This window comes from Etheostoma spectabile, chromosome 6 (assembly GCF_008692095.1).
Source record: "Etheostoma spectabile isolate EspeVRDwgs_2016 chromosome 6, UIUC_Espe_1.0, whole genome shotgun sequence".
In the NCBI taxonomy this organism is placed as follows: Eukaryota; Metazoa; Chordata; class Actinopteri; order Perciformes; family Percidae; genus Etheostoma; species Etheostoma spectabile.
Window position 1 is genome coordinate 11,043,273 of NC_045738.1, and position 15,917 is coordinate 11,059,189.

The window sequence follows — 15,917 nt, forward strand, 5'->3', positions numbered from 1 at the left end:
CTGTATGGACTGATGATAAATAGTCAACTAAAACATCAAACACTTGCAAACACGCAGCTGGCATTTAGGCAGACAGACATTAAAAGATATTTCCTCAATTATTTGTAAAGCTGTTTATCACAAGCAAGTCTAAAAAAAACATCTGGCTGTAGAAACAGTATACGATCGCTGTGATATTCAAAGCTCAGTTTTGGACAAGAACTCATCTTTAGTCTTTTGAAAAATGATAAGGACAGAGGCAGACGGGAAACAGCAGCTGTCGGATGTTTTTATCTTTTGACATTTGTATCCCACAAGGGAAACGGAGGGGCGGAGAGAACAAGCGGCAACACGACCGAGCATGAGACACAATTACACCTGTTCAGCCAAACATGAAACAGTCCTTTAGTTTTGGGCTCCCCGAGCTGGTCCGAGCTGAAAGTACATCATCCCCAGACAAGCTCCTTCCCTCTGTTTGATTCCTCCTGAACATTATTATGTCAAGGATTTGGGACAAGGATTAGTGCAGAATGCTCAAATGGGCTCTGAGTTAATTTGGACCCGTGTTGGTATTTTCTGTAGCGTGCAACTGACAGTGAAATATTCAACATGTCAGATTGTCCTGATTTGTCACCCAAAACGCTCACTCGTAGCACAAACACATCCACTAACTACCCTGAGGCGCGGTGGGAAACAAGCATATTTGGCCACGGGAGAAAGAAAAAGTTCAAGTGTGATATTATTTTGAGCGGGATGGCTGACTCTATATGCTAGTCCCGAACAACACTTTTCACCAAACAGCATGGATATTTTCTTCAAAGCAGGCGGTAGGACGGGATTTGTTTCATTTTTTCCTTTCAGATTATACAATTCTAATTTTTCTTCCTAATTGTTACCCATCACGATATGTCAAGTGGGCACTCATTAGCAATGTTTACATATAGTTGCTTTTCCTATCTATCAACCTGAGTGAAATGATCAATGAGATCCACTATTGACTGTTGGCTGGACCTCCCTGTAGGGGAGTATCCAGGCCATGATTACAAATGAACCAGATATCACATCACATAAGGAATTTGTTGAGCTTTATCGGGCATGAGTAGCCAACAAACATTTACACTCAATTTTAAATGTATTCACATTATATTTAACATGTTATTTAAATATTATTTCCCCGGTCTATTTGTCATGGTCTAAATTCTCTTTCAAAGAATGCTGTACCGTGTATCAATATTATTATAATAATAAAGTATCAAATGACAATGTGATGAACCTGTGGAGAATTATCAGCCGATGCAGATTTATAGTGAGTTTCAGCGCATTTTTTAGCTGTGCGGCAACTGATTCACCCTCACCGCTCTCATATTATTACTTCCAGCTGCAGCTGGCAGCTGTTTTCATTAAAAAATCTCTCAAAACTGACTCAGCAAAGTATCACTATAGTTCATTGGCTGTGAAGAGCTGCTTATTTATATGAAAATCAAAGATTGCTTGCTTTCACATATGGCCGTGTCATGATAATGGCCTTCCTAACCTACTAGAAGGTGTAGCAGGGTACTTCTAACCCATGAATGCTGATAAACACTGATACCCATCCATTTAATCGAGGAATAACATTCAAAACAGGTGTTTGCTGCTGGAGCGTAAATGGAAATAGACAATATTAAAGCACATATGATTCAGTGTCTGTCTCTTGTTTCTGTCTGCACTGAATGACATAGTGTAGAGAAAATAATGCTGGAGAGACGCAGAGGAAGGCATTTACAGTTGAAACCATGTGTACTCCTCCTGTCTCTCCTCCTGTGTGATTGCATGTGTGAACTTACATTATGTGTGTTTGTGTGTCCATGAGAGAGAGAGAGAGAGAGAGAGAGAGAGAGAGAGAGAGATTATGCTGCGAGCCAAAAGAGGGAATGAGTGCATGAAACAGTAAGGGAGGAATTGGGTCAGTGATCTACAAACCAAAGTATTATGTTAACGTCAAATTACTCACCACATTGCTGAGTTTTTCTTTGTCATCTCTTTAGATATTCATTTTCATGGTCATGTTCAATTGTATTTATGTTTTTTTTCTCTTAACAAGATTTAATTTTATTTGTGTGTAGCCTTTGCTAAGCCAATCCTTTTTCCCATGTCATCCTCTATGTTGTCTTTATTTATCTATCTTCTTTTTTGTGTTATCGTCTATTTCAGTTTTTTCATTTCCTTGTTCTTGAATTGCCAGGTCATGACTGAAATGCAAGCACACAATACAATTACAATAAACTAAATCTTTACTAACTATTAGTGTTTAGTTAAAAATCTGGTTTCTTGATGAAGTATTTTGGCACCTGAATGCAATTTGAGGCAGATTCTCAATAGCTCTCAATCAAGTAGAGCTGCAATTTATGATTTATTTTTCATGTAATTATTTTTCAGATTATTTGCTCAATTTACAATCGTATCCTCTTTCCTAGACAATTTTCATAAAAAGTGAAACATGCTGATCTCAATTTCCTTGAGCTCAGCATTTACAAAGTGCTTGTTTCTTGTCTGACCAACAGTCTCAAACCCAACGATATTTAGTTTATGATTCATTTTTGTGACAATGGAATAATCAATTAATTAAGTAATAGATTCAGCTCTTATTTGGGAGTTGGTTTAGAAACATGTATTGCTTATATATGTCACTGTTACTGTAATACACTACAATATCCTAACTGTTAGTGATTTTTTTATCGCCAACTCTTACTGTAATTCCTCGGTCTTCCAATTCTACTCCATCCTCTTTTACTTGTATAGATGTATGATATAAAGGCATCTGTGTCTCGGCTCATAATGGCCATGAATTGTCTACTGTCTGTGTACTTTATAGCTGGGAGATGGATAGATGTTGCCGACTGGGGGGATGGGGTTTTTGGCGATTAAGCAAGAGGGCAGAGGACTTGTACTCTCATTGGTGGCTTTAATTGTGTGGATGAGGATGTGAGAAGGAGGGGGTTGAGTTTTTGCCCGAGCTCGTAACGGCGATGAGAGTCACTGTAGCAAAGTCATGTTTCGTGTCAGAGCTGTAAGAGAACACGTCAGGTAATGTGCAACCGGGACATAAAAGATGGAGGAAGGAGGATATTTCACTGTCCTCTTTCGCTCTCTGTGTCCTTGTTTTTCACCCATCATCTGGTGCTCATATACCTATTCTACTGTTCATCCTACAACCGTTTTGGGCCATCCCTTTCCATGTTCACTTCTTCCGCTTTTCTATTATATTCTCCCTCTGATCTCTTAACATCCTTTTACTTCTCTCCGTCTCCCTTTTTTTCCCCTCTTCACACCTGTTTGAAAGCAAAGTCAGCTCTCTACGACAAGTGAGAACACAGAAAGCCTTTTATCTGTTTATTCTTTACCCTCTTTCACATCTTCCCTTCCTATCTTCTACTCCCCAGCACCATCTAGTATACACACATCATCCACACACACATACACAACGTCAAATTTAATAAATGTTCTTGACAAGGTTATATAAACAAGATGAGGGGTTCACTACCATTGACCACAAAGAACACACACACATCCTCTCTCATCCATCCCTGTTTAAAAACACATGAGAGGATCCTTTTCTAAAGCTTCTGCGGCAGGTGTTATCAGGTGTGCCGTTTACACACTCAAAGTTACAAGAAAAGCTCACTGTGTGAGAATACACACACTACATTTATCTCACAGAAAAAGGGAACCCTTTTTAAACGATGCAACCTTGACACTGCTTTAGACACACACACACACACACACACACACACAGTGTGAAAATAGCAGCAGACCAACCCGGAGGCAGTACTCAAAATGTTCTCAGAGACTTGCTCAGGTCTCTACTCAGGGCTCTGGCAGGCAGCAGCATGACATGTGTGCTACCTTGACCTTAGCACTCAACTGTCCTGCTGTTGACATTAACAACTGGCACATTTCACAAATTTTTCCACAGTAAAACACATCAGTTGATGACATGCAGGGTTCAATGATATTGTGTGTGTGTGTGTGTGTGTGTGTGTGTGTGTGTGTGTGTGTGTGTGTGTGTGTGTGTGTGTGTGTGTGTGAGAAGGAAACGTACAGGTGCTTTGATTTTAGATTTGTAATGGTTTGCATCGCTTGATTTAAGGATAATCAAACAATGTGTTAATAATAGGATTCCTACTGACTCTCTGCTCCATTTCCTGTTTTATTAGGATGTAATTACACATATTTCACAGGGACTATAATGGGTTTGGTGAAAAAAAAATCGATTTAAGTTAAATACAGTTTAAATTTAAAGAAAAGAATTCCCACATCTTACAGTTGATTAGTTCAGTTTAACACAAACAGAGAAAAACAAGTAGTCTGACTATGCCTACCAGCACCTTTGAGCTCTAAAATTAATTAACATGTAACTCATTTGTTTAATTTGTACAAAAACTAAGTGTAAAAATTAAACATAGTGGCTAGGCTAGCTGTTCCCCCTGTTTCCAGTTTCTGTGCTAAGCTAAGCTAATCAGCGGATAGCTTCATATTTACTGTACAAATGTGAGTTACATGGATCTTCTCATCTTTTTCTGCAAGAAAGCAAATAAATCTATTTCCCAAAATGCAAAACTATTTCTTTGAAACAGTGATAGAGGATCAGTGTGGACATTTTGAACTTGTGTGTGTTGACTGGTGGTGTTGATGCTGTCTGCTAACGCAATCCACTTCCTCTGTAAACACCAGTAAATGACTGAGCTGGATGAAGCCAACAACAGACCGCTGTGTTTTAAATGAACTTTTGACTCAAAGGGAACCACAAGACAAGATTAAATTGATGCTTTACCTAAACATAGCTTGTGTGGTATTGGACTTTGGGACCAAAAAAATAAAACAACCAAATGGAATTTCACAAAATGCTATATATTATTTATGTTTATTTTTGGATATTGGTGACTTCTGAGCTGAGGTCATAATGCAGGTCATGAAGACTGTCTCTCCATGCAAGAGAAATTGATAGAAGTTCATAGATGGTCCTTTAAATTAAATCAAGGATGTGGAAGATAGTTTTATATAACTACTGTGCTTTTTTATTGATATCCTTAAAGTATTTTTCCATTTATACTATAAGTTTTCTTATTTACACGCCATGTATGTACACATCTCCTTATCAATGAATCTGACAAAACTATCTCATCTCCAGGCCCACTTAGAGTGAACCCTCGTTGTGTCTCTTTGTGTCTGTCTCTCTGCAGCTTGTCCGGTGGGTTACTTCAAGTCCGTTGCGGGCTCCATTCCCTGCTCGGTGTGTCCACCCAACAGCAGAACCAGCCAGGAGGGCTCAAGTGTGTGTGAATGTCGCAGTGGATTTTACCGGGCAGCCAATGATGCCAACTCTTCTGCATGCACAAGTGAGCTTTCTTGGTTTGTTTGTTTATGCTCTCTGGGAAGTGTCTCATTGGTCATTTGTCATGTCATCGTATTATGGGAAATCCATCACATAATGTTGTCAGACACTTAGAATACTAATCTGAGTCTGTCAGCAGCATAACAGCCCTTTAGTGAAGGTAAATACAAGCTGCAATCACCCCATTTCACCCCTAAATAGCTAAATACTGGACCAACTTCAACGATGTTGTCTACTCAGACTGTGAGAACCGAGATGCACATTCAGTGACCTTAATCTTTTTTTGTCACAATTTAAAGGAAATTTAATTCTACCAGCAGAAAAAAACTGTTAAGTATTTAGTTTCTCTGCTCACTTAGCTTAAAATTTGTCATGGCAAAACTTTTGTTTTATAACATTCTTTCCATTACTCAACTTGGTTAAATGTCTTTGCCAGCAAGCAGCTTCTTTCATATCTTAAACTTTTCAGCAGATGCTTCCATCCAAGTGTCCGCCATTTACAGTATGTATGTCAAACCCCTCCCATTCTCTCTTATCTTTTCCACAGCTCCTCCATCTGCTCCGGTCTCTCCGTCCTGGGAGTACGAGAGCGGCGATGGAGGGGTGTCCATAAGGTGGCGCCCTCCGGTGGAAATGGGAGGCCGCAGCGAAGTGTGGTATGGGGTGGTGTGTCGCATCTGCCCCTCAGCCACCTTCACCAACCCGGTGGCGTGCTCCTGGTGTGGAGAGGGCGTCACCTTCAGCCCCACCCAGACAAACCTGAAACAAACCAAGGTCACCCTCAACAACCTGCTGACCAGAGTCACTTATCTCATACAGGTACTGTGGAAAACTGTCTGTTAAAGGCACAGAACACTCTTTGGATATCACCTTGTAAATAGTCAAAAACTGTCTATGAGAGTTTTACAGTAAAAGTGTTTTTTGCACTGTTCTGAGTTAATGTTTGGACTAAATCAATGCTCCCTTTAGAAGTCCTTGTGAAATAAGTGTCTGTTTATTGAGCTCAGCACCTGGATCAAAAGTGTTTTACACACTGACTGCTGAAACATTTCCTGGAACCACAGATGAGGCAGGTCCTCTGCTGTAATATTCCATAAGCTCCACATCAGCAAAAACACTGTCACATTTATTATTTAGCTTGGGGAAACTCAACTAAATCATAGCTTATTTCTTATTCATTATGGGCAGATATTTCCCATTTATTGGTGTTTATTCACTGGCCAGCAGCTGCACGTGTTAGGCTTTGTTTCACAAACACGGAAGCACATCGTAAAAGTAAATAGAAAAAAGCTTTCTTTGTGACGTCTGTTTGTTTTTCTTATTGACAGGTGCAAGCCATGAATGAGGTGTCAGCTTTGAGTCCTTTTCCGGCTCGATACACAAGCATCAATTTCACTACAAGCCAGTCAGGTGAGCACATAAGAAAGAGAGGATGAAAAAAATGGGATGAAAGAGAAGAGATGCTCTGATGATGATTTTTGTGTAGATACTGTATGTGTACGTCTGAAGTTTATCTCTCTCTCTCTCTCTCTCTCTCTCCTCTCTCTCTCTCTCTCTCCTCTCTCTCTCTCCCATTCCATCTTTCTTGCTCCTGCTCTCTGGACAGGAGGTTGCTCGAGGTTACAATATCCTGTCAGATCCCATTATAGTCACTGTGGAGGAGGAAAGGGAGAACTGAGAGATGGGAAGACAAAAAGACTGACAGAAAAAAAGTAGATGAGAGGGAATAACGCAGGAGATTGAGGCATTGTTCAGACAAAGTACGCTATGATGAGCTATTCCAAGAAACTGATCAAGATTAATTAAAAGTCTTCATGAACATAAATGATCTAATACCTTCTTTTATCTGCTCTCAGAGTTTATTGATTAAATTAAAGAAATGCCAGAAATGTCCCTTTAAGTGGTCTTGCCAGCTAGCACAGTGACTGTAACTAGATCCTGCTTAGCACTCCATAAAAACTCCACTTTCATACTCGAAATATCCTCTACAGGTTCTGTAACACTGCCCCCTTCTGGTCACCATCACTTCAACACAACTGTACTGTTTGATTGTTGTGGGATGATGGGGTTAACTGATCAATCATCATATCTCTTGAGAGAACTTTATTCCAGCTCATACATCAGTCACTTGTTTTCTCCCACAGTTCCCAGCACAGTTCCTATGATGCACCAGCTGAGCAGAGCCCCAGACTCCATTACTCTCTCATGGCCTCAGCCCGACAGGCCCAATGGAGACATCCTGGAGTACCAGCTTAGATACTATGACAAGGTACATTCAGTGAATGCCCACATACATGCAAACATGCGGCACAATCGCGCAAACTGGCACACAAGAGTTACCACAAAATGTCTTCCTATCTGTGTCCCTCAGGGTTCAGATGTGGACAGTGCAGCGAGTGTGTACAGTGAGACCAACACGGTGACCGTCAGCTCTCTGATCCCTGGCTCCATCTATGCCTTCCAGATCAGAGCTCGGAATGAACGGGGCTACGGCCCCTACAGCAACACCATCTACTTCACCACGCTGCCTTTGGGTACAACACTCATTTACTGTGAAACCAGGGACCCTGGTAGCAGGCCTTAATAATGTACAGAAAAGGATAATTAATGAAAGTAAAATGACATGAATATTATTAGAACAGTATAATCCACTAGCTATTGAGAGATACAGCTGGGAAAGAGTAGTAATGGACAGTTTACAACTGAAGAGGAGATGTTGACCATAGGTGTGAACACGGCAACTAACTCTTTCTTTTCTAACCATGAAAACCTTGACCATCTTTTTTTATTAAAAAGTTTCCTGAGCTCAATTGAATCTACTTTAACTCATCAGGGATAATCTTTATAGGAAATCCTCAGAGATTAAATAACGAGTAAAATTAAAAACTGTGGGATATTCTGTAACTGAATGTGATATTCAATCCAGATTCATCTGTAAGTGAAAATAAAATGGTTGGTTTTAAAGTGTACTCATTTAAGAACAAACACATAAAGAAAATATACTGAGTTACAGTAACAACAGTGTTTGTACTTTACCAGCTCTCAAACTCATAAAATACAAAAACACTGTCTCAATGTCACGTCAACAACAGCTCATGGTTTTCTCACGTTGTCTCCCACAGAGGAACATTCACAGCAGATCCAGAATCGACTTCCTCTGCTGGTTGGGTCAGTGATGGGCGGTGCAGCATTTCTACTTGTGGTGGCAGCAATTGTGGTCGTGGTGGTATTTCGCAGGTAGGTTGTCGATCCATTCACATGGTCAGACATAGGATCTGATTTTTTTATTTTTTTATTACAAACAACATTCCTGCATTTTTCTTTGCTATTTCATGGCAGTAAGAGGAGGGAGAGTCCATACAGTGACAGACTGCAGAGGTACATCAGTAACCGAGGTGAGAATTAGCATATTTAATTTAATGTAATTTAGTTTAAATTCCTTGTTTCTTTTAAAGAAAGGTATTTTCTTAGTGCATTAGTGGTATTATAACAACATTGTTTATGATTTGGAGGCATAGCGCATAATTAACCTCTGTTACCAACAAAGTTTTGGTTTAACAAATATTTCAACCATTGGATGTTTTATGGATGTAAAATAATTCACTACGTCTGTTTATCTTTTATTGTGTAGTATAGTCTCACAGATCATTCCTAGAGTCAGGACAATACATGGTCTAAATGTGGAAAGTAATGAAGTAATGAAAAAGTCAGAGTTAAGTCTAAAATCATACATTTATATTCCAGGTGGAGTTAAGTATTATGTGGACCCATCCACATATGAAGACCCGAGTGAGGCTGTCAAAGAGTTTGCCCGTGAGATAGATCCCACTCATCTTAAATTGAAGAGGTGATTGGTGCAGGTAGGCCTGTTTCTCTCTTTTCTCCGCCACAGCGCAGTGGAGGAAGGTCGGGCAATGCGAGACTATGTGATAAGTACCAACACAGTATGATCTGTTCAACCTCCTCCCTTCTCCAGCCCAGTTTGGGGAGGTTTCTCGGGGCCGCTACCGTCCGCTGGGTCGAAGGGAGGTGCTGGTAGCCGTGAAGACTCTACGCTGGGGGGCGTCTGACAGAGAGAAGGGCATGTTCCTCAGTGAAGCTGGGGTCATGGGACAGTTTGACCACCCCAACGTACTGAAGTTGGAGGGTGTGATCACTCGTACCCCCCCAGAGAGGATCATCACTGAGTTCATGGAGAACGGGCCCTTGGACGCCTTCCTCCGGGTGAGACCACAACACCCTGTCTCCATCTTTGGCATTTTGTTTGTACTTTGTTAGCACAAGTTTCACTAAACTAAGAAGCAAAAAATCTCTTCCTTTCCTTTCCCATTCTACTGTGCCCTGCCTCCATCCTTCCCTCCTAACTCTTTCAGGAGAACGAGGGCCAGTTCAGTGTCCTTCAGCTTATTGGGATGCTTAGAGGAGTTGGTGCAGGGATGCGTTATCTCTCCGAGAGAAACTTTGTCCACCGGGACCTGGCGGCTAGGAACGTGTTGGTCAACTCCAACCTGGTCTGTAAAGTGTCTGACTTTGGCCTGTCCAGGCTTATGAGGGGCCTGGACCACAACATACCTACATACACTGCCTCACTGGTACGAACTGGAAAATTGAGTGGTTTTTAATGGTCCTCATTTGTGGTTCCAATGTAACATAATTCACTAATTCATCCTCCATCAGGGCAGTAAGATTCCTGTGAGATGGACGGCTCCAGAAGCCTTTCAGCATCGCAAGTTCAGCTCAGCGAGTGACGCCTGGAGCTTTGGCATACTAATGTGGGAAGTGATGTCATATGGAGAGCGTCCATACTGGGACATGAGCAATCAAGAAGTGAGTATTTAGGAGAATGCTGAGCAGAGGAAGTCATAATCAATTAGGGATGGAAATGCACTCAAATCCTTTGCTTAAGTGCTAGTTTAACTGCTACAGTTTAATAACATGCCATTAGAAGTCCTGGGGCGCCCTGGTGGCACCATGATTTAGACTGTCATTTTGCTGCGCTTTATCCAAAGCGACTTTCCATTGCTATATATGTCAGAGGTCACACACCTCTGGAGCAACTATGGGTTAAGTGTCTTGCTCAGGGACACATTGGTCAATGTATTGAACCCAGGTCTCCCACACCAAAGGTGTGTCTCATATCCGCTGCGCCATCACCACCCCTGAGTCGCAACATCCGCTGTTTGCATTCAGCTGGAGAACTCATTTTCTTTCAGCTGTTGAAAAAAGGCATTAAGATACCCCAAAAATAATGAAAAATATAAAAGTTCTGCATTTGATATCACTTAAGCTGAGGTAAAAGTATCAAAGTATTTAAAGTTAAAATTATTGTTGCATTATTCATATTAATTATTTTTTATATTATAGTAGCCCAAGTGGTACAATTTACTACTTTTATGTGTTGGGGATAGTGTTCAAAGCCAAATCAGTTGTATATAATAAAATTCAAATTCAAAATAAATATATATTTTACAATAATTAAATATTTTTTTAGAGGGCAAAAAATTCCTCTTGTTCCCACTGGCTATTTTATGTTTTTAAGTATGTGTTATGAGCCGCCACAGCCCTATTTTAACAAAGTAAACTATAATATTTTTCTTTTTTATTGGAATAAAAGTGTAATGTCATAATATATAAGACTACTAGTACCAGTGCAGAAGTTGTAGAGCTACTTAAATTAATCTACTTCACCACTATCCCCCTCCTCTTGATTTGTCAGATAGATTTAAGTGGTGACAAAATGCCAAGCAGCTGGAATTTGCATAATTTTCTCTTAGTCCCTCTTTCCAAGTCCTCAGTGGTCTGTGACCTTTTATGTAAAGCAATTACACAAAACTCCTCACACTATCTGCTTATGTGTAATGTCTGGCTCACTGTCTCTGCAGGTGATGAAGGCAGTTGCAGACCAGTATCGTCTCCCTGCCCCCCACAACTGTCCCTCCGCCCTTCACTCGTTGATGCTTCAGTGCTGGCAGGCTGATCGAGGGGACCGGCCAGGCTTTGACACACTCCTGTCCTCCTTAGATCGGCTCATCAGGCACCCTGCCTCCCTCAAGGTGGAGCCAACTCGGTGAGACACCATCTTCTGGCAAAATATATCAGAGGCAGCGGGTGATGGACAATCTGCTGTATTTATGCACCCTCATGCTCTCAATTGGGACATTTCCCCCTTTACAGAAGCTGCTCTCAGCCCCTGCTGAGCCCCACGCCCACAGACTTAACGTCAGTGGCAACAGTCAGTGATTGGCTGAAGGCGCTGAGGATGGAGCGATATCAGGATGAGTTTGATCAGGCAAACCTGGACACATTAGACAGAGTCAGCATGCTCAACATGGAGTGAGTATGGATGGTTATTACTGTAATGTTCAGTTAAAGAAGAAGAATAGTGACTTTGTGTTTGTTTTTAATCTATGACTGTAACTGAAAATAATGTTGAGTTTATGTTACTGCCCACCATTTCCCAAAGCATATCTAAAGATATATGTCCTACCAGCCTTTTGTTTTCGTCAAGATTAGTTTTAACACTTTACATAATTTGTGAATTAAAAACACTTTGGGCAGTGTTTGAATCATGGCTGTCAGTTTCCTGGAAGCTAACACCAAGAAAGACTTTCTTATCACTGTTTGGAACTGTATTACCATGCCAACAACAATTTAAAGGAGACTACAGTAGTAGCTCTAATGTGAAGTATAAACAATTTTTCTAAAGACAGTTTTCATGACAGCTGAGCAAACTCTTCGATTTGTTTTCGAGGTCAAGAGGGAATTTTCATGTTCAAGACCGTATATTTTTACAAACTGAGTAAAAGCTGAGCTGAAATGTTCATTTTTGATCTTGGAAACATAAACGTACTGTGTTTTTTCTAAGCTTACGGCCACATCTTTTGGCTTTCCACAGCAGACAGAATAATACATTGTGTCTTAGTTTTACTTAATAAAGCTTTAGTGCGTAACTTTTTTATAATAATGAACATCTGTTACATTCGAGCCATTGCCAAATGAGTTGATACAAAGCTAATTAAGACTATTAGCTCCACAAAAATATCTTTTCTCAGCATGGCTGTGTTTACAAATTTGTGTCGTCCAGATTGAAGATAATTCTCTCTTCTTAAGAGTTGATCATGTTTTTTAAATCCTCCTTGTCCTCCTTGGCTACGTAGCAACTGTGTGGAGGAGGGGTGGGGGTGGTGCACGATCACGGAAGGCATGCATCATCTAGATGCGCCAACAGAATTGTTGTTATTATTTAGAATTCCTCATGGGGGCAACAGAAACTACGCACCATAGCTTTAAATTACTTTGATAAGTAGGTAGGTGAAACTTTATGTGTATGTTACTTTTAAAGGGCACATAGTATGAAAATAAATTGGATTTCAATCAAATAAATAAAAAATAAATATATAAAGAAAAGCCAAAGTATTAAAGAGAAGTTTTAAGACAAATGAGTTTAAGCGTCAATAAAATACCTGAGCTGCCACAGGCTTTTATGGACTAACACATGTAAACCCACCAGTACTGTCCTGTTCAGTATCAGGCAGAGCAAACAACAAGCTCAAGTGTTGAACTAAACTGCCCGGTTCATCTGCTCTCTCCTTCAGTGATGTCCAGAATCTCGGGGTGAACCTGCTGGGGCACCAGAGGAAGATCGTCAGTGCAGCCCAGCAGCTCAGAGCCTATCTGACGCAGGGGCAGGTGGAGGTGTGAAATCCACCGACAGGACAACCTGTGCCCTGGATTTCTGTGGTGTTCACATTCCTCTGCTTGTTGTGTCTGGTTTCATTCATTTTGATGGAGCACATTTTAAGCCAAAACAAAAAGAAATCAGCTTTTGTTTGAGGAAAAGCATAAAGTGCCACTCTGTGTATTTAAACTACAACCGACACTACAACCACAAGGGGTGAAAAAGAGGATCAGACTTCCTGCCAGTCACTCACGTCACGACTAATAACAGAGGAGGGATGCACTATGGGAGCTGCATTTCAGGTCAAAGTGAAGTTAGGGTGTTGCTGAGGAGGAGGACTTTAAAGATTCCTCAATGTTTTTCACTAGATTTCACTTTATTGTTGTCTGCCTTCTTCTCTCCTCAGTCTCAATCCTACCTCTCACCTTCTCTTCCACTACTGTCCCCCCTGAAACCTTAAAATTTCCCCACCCTCATTGGTACAAAATAAACTATAAAAATGTTTTGTTAACATACTTATGGAGATCTCTCCACACAAAGAATTGCGTGAAGACAATCAAAGCCTTTTCTAATATTTTTTTTTGAGTTGTTTGTAAAGTTGTATCACTTCCTTTCTACTTAAATCACCAAATACTAAGAAACTGTTAGCAAAAAAAGAAAACAGTGAACTACCTAGCAGCCCATGGTTTGCCTGATAATGTACAGTTTGTTCAGTTGTTCCAACTAAATAATTTAAACCACCAGACCTAAATCAGTACTGCAAACCCCAAGGTTAGATATTAATCACAGCCAGGAAATTGTAAAAAACAAAAATGAAGCTAAAGAAATGGCATGTGTTTTCTCTTTTAAAGGCATATTCAGGGTTTGAGAGCAACTCAGTTTGTAAAACTCGGAGCTCATGTACTGTAAAACTGCAAACTTCACCTCAGCTGCAAACACAAACGTCCATCTGCGATGAAGACAGAACTGAACAGCACCCACCTTTGTGTGTACATTTCACACTTTACCTTTTTTTTCATTAAATTGCTAGATAAAGACACTGAGTCATTGAAGCGTTGTGAATGTGTGAAATGGGAAAGATGGACAAAATCAGATATGATTTACACTTGAACGATGGAGGCGAAATGCTTTGTAAGTATGTACCTGTGTGTCTGGGCTGTACGTGTGTGTGTGGGTGTGTGTGTGTGTGTGTGTGTGTGTGTGTGTGTGTGTGTGTGTGTGCGTGTGTGTGCGTGTGTGTGCGTGTGTGTGCGCACGCGCGCGCATACATGTGGTGTATGTGTGTGTTTGAGACAAGTGTGTCAGCCTGCACACATTAGCTGTGTTTACTTGTATGAGTCTTCACCACTATTCCATAATTGTGAAAATTTGTAAAATAAATGATATGATTTTATTTAATATGTTGCTATTTTCTTCTTATTTTGTGTGTTATCTCCCCTAATCAAACCTTATTGTTTTACCAGATAATCAAGTTAAGAAAAACAAAAGATGATATTCTAGTTGGTTTTTATGGGGAAATTTATGAAAGAGAAAATCATGAAAACAAGCTACAATGTAGTAAAGGTGTACAAGTTAATCCCGTCATGTAGCAACAAAGGCCTTTACACGGACAAAAAAAAGTATTTACATTTAGATACATGGATTACATTTCAAAAAGGTGAACAAGAGTCAACAACCATGCTAGCAGCTCTGTCAACAGTGTTTTGAGCTAAATGCTAATGTTGGCATACTAACATGCTTGTTACTATGTCATTATGAATCCCACTACTTTTCTTGACATGGGTCGTTAGGCTGATGGGTGAGGTTAGGCATTGATCTCGAGTGGTTATGGTGGACTATAGTCTGGAGCAACGGAAGTACATTTCCAGTATAGTTGCCTGCCGCTCACCTTACGTTCTCTGTGTTGCTGTTCTCAAAATCCCTTTCCTTTGAAACAACAACAAACTTTGAGCAAGATAGCTACACGTTGAAAACATTTTTTTTAAGTTTTGAAGAAAATTTGGACCATGCAATAAGGCAGGCCTGCTTGGTTCTTTCGAGGAATATTTGTAAAGATTTAGAAATAATATGTGTACAGCATTCACTACTTAACTGGGACGTTTGGTGACTGATATGAGAGGATTGCTATGGACAAAGTAGACACAACACACAACAGTTTAGTTAAAGTTAATAGTTAAATTTAATATTTTATGTGGCATTTTCTTTTGCAGTGTGAAAATGTTCTACCATAAAAAGTTCCTTCCTGAGACTATTCTGCAAACCCACCAACGCTGCATTTTCAACACTAATAGGAACATTTGCAAATTAACATTTTTTAATAATATATCTCTAGTGGCCTGATTGGTTGGTGCTTAAATATACACTAACTAATGAACAGACAGTGCACGTATATACTGTAATGTTTAATAAACAGGTTCACGTGGTTCAAACCATAAATTCATGCAAGGCCATTTAATTCAGCAATGATTCATCCATGCTACCTTATTCTCTATATGGAGAAGCAGTGTACTTAAGAAATACATAGGTTTTTAATGCAGCTACAAAATAAATAATATATTCACCTTGATGTACTGATATCTCACCTTCACCATGTTTAAGAGTAAACTCTGTGTTATTCATGTTCCACAGATCAGCAGGTTTAAGTAACATCTGAGTTTGGGATCTGCTGGGATCAGCAGCAGGCCAAGAACAGACACCCGTTTCCCACATGTCCCCCTGTTGCTGACATCACAGGAGATCTGGACTGATAGCAAGACCTCTTGCACATTATTCTGCCAGTCCGATTCAGCTGGTATTGTGCAGAGTTGTAAAAAGTGTTCATATTCAATACTCTGGTAGAAGTGTAGATACTAGGGTTAGAAAGAACTTTTTGCAGAAGTTGAAGTA

The 15,917-nt window shown here is 40.2% G+C and overlaps 1 protein-coding gene across 1 annotated transcript in view; it reads left to right on the top strand.

The window, feature by feature from the left end:
• Positions 1-14,429, top strand: part of ephb6 (eph receptor B6) — a 36,793-nt gene extending 22,364 nt beyond the window's left edge. The window contains 15 exon segments of the mRNA XM_032518614.1: positions 5,202-5,357; positions 5,901-6,172; positions 6,682-6,763; positions 7,498-7,622; positions 7,725-7,887; positions 8,476-8,590; positions 8,693-8,748; positions 9,098-9,187; positions 9,190-9,213; positions 9,330-9,577; positions 9,727-9,945; positions 10,031-10,180; positions 11,236-11,420; positions 11,528-11,686; positions 12,949-14,429. Of these exon segments, the coding sequence (XP_032374505.1) occupies positions 5,202-5,357; positions 5,901-6,172; positions 6,682-6,763; positions 7,498-7,622; positions 7,725-7,887; positions 8,476-8,590; positions 8,693-8,748; positions 9,098-9,187; positions 9,190-9,213; positions 9,330-9,577; positions 9,727-9,945; positions 10,031-10,180; positions 11,236-11,420; positions 11,528-11,686; positions 12,949-13,054 (2,150 nt within the window). The 3' untranslated portion in view covers positions 13,055-14,429.
• Positions 14,430-15,917: the final 1,488 nt, after the last annotated feature.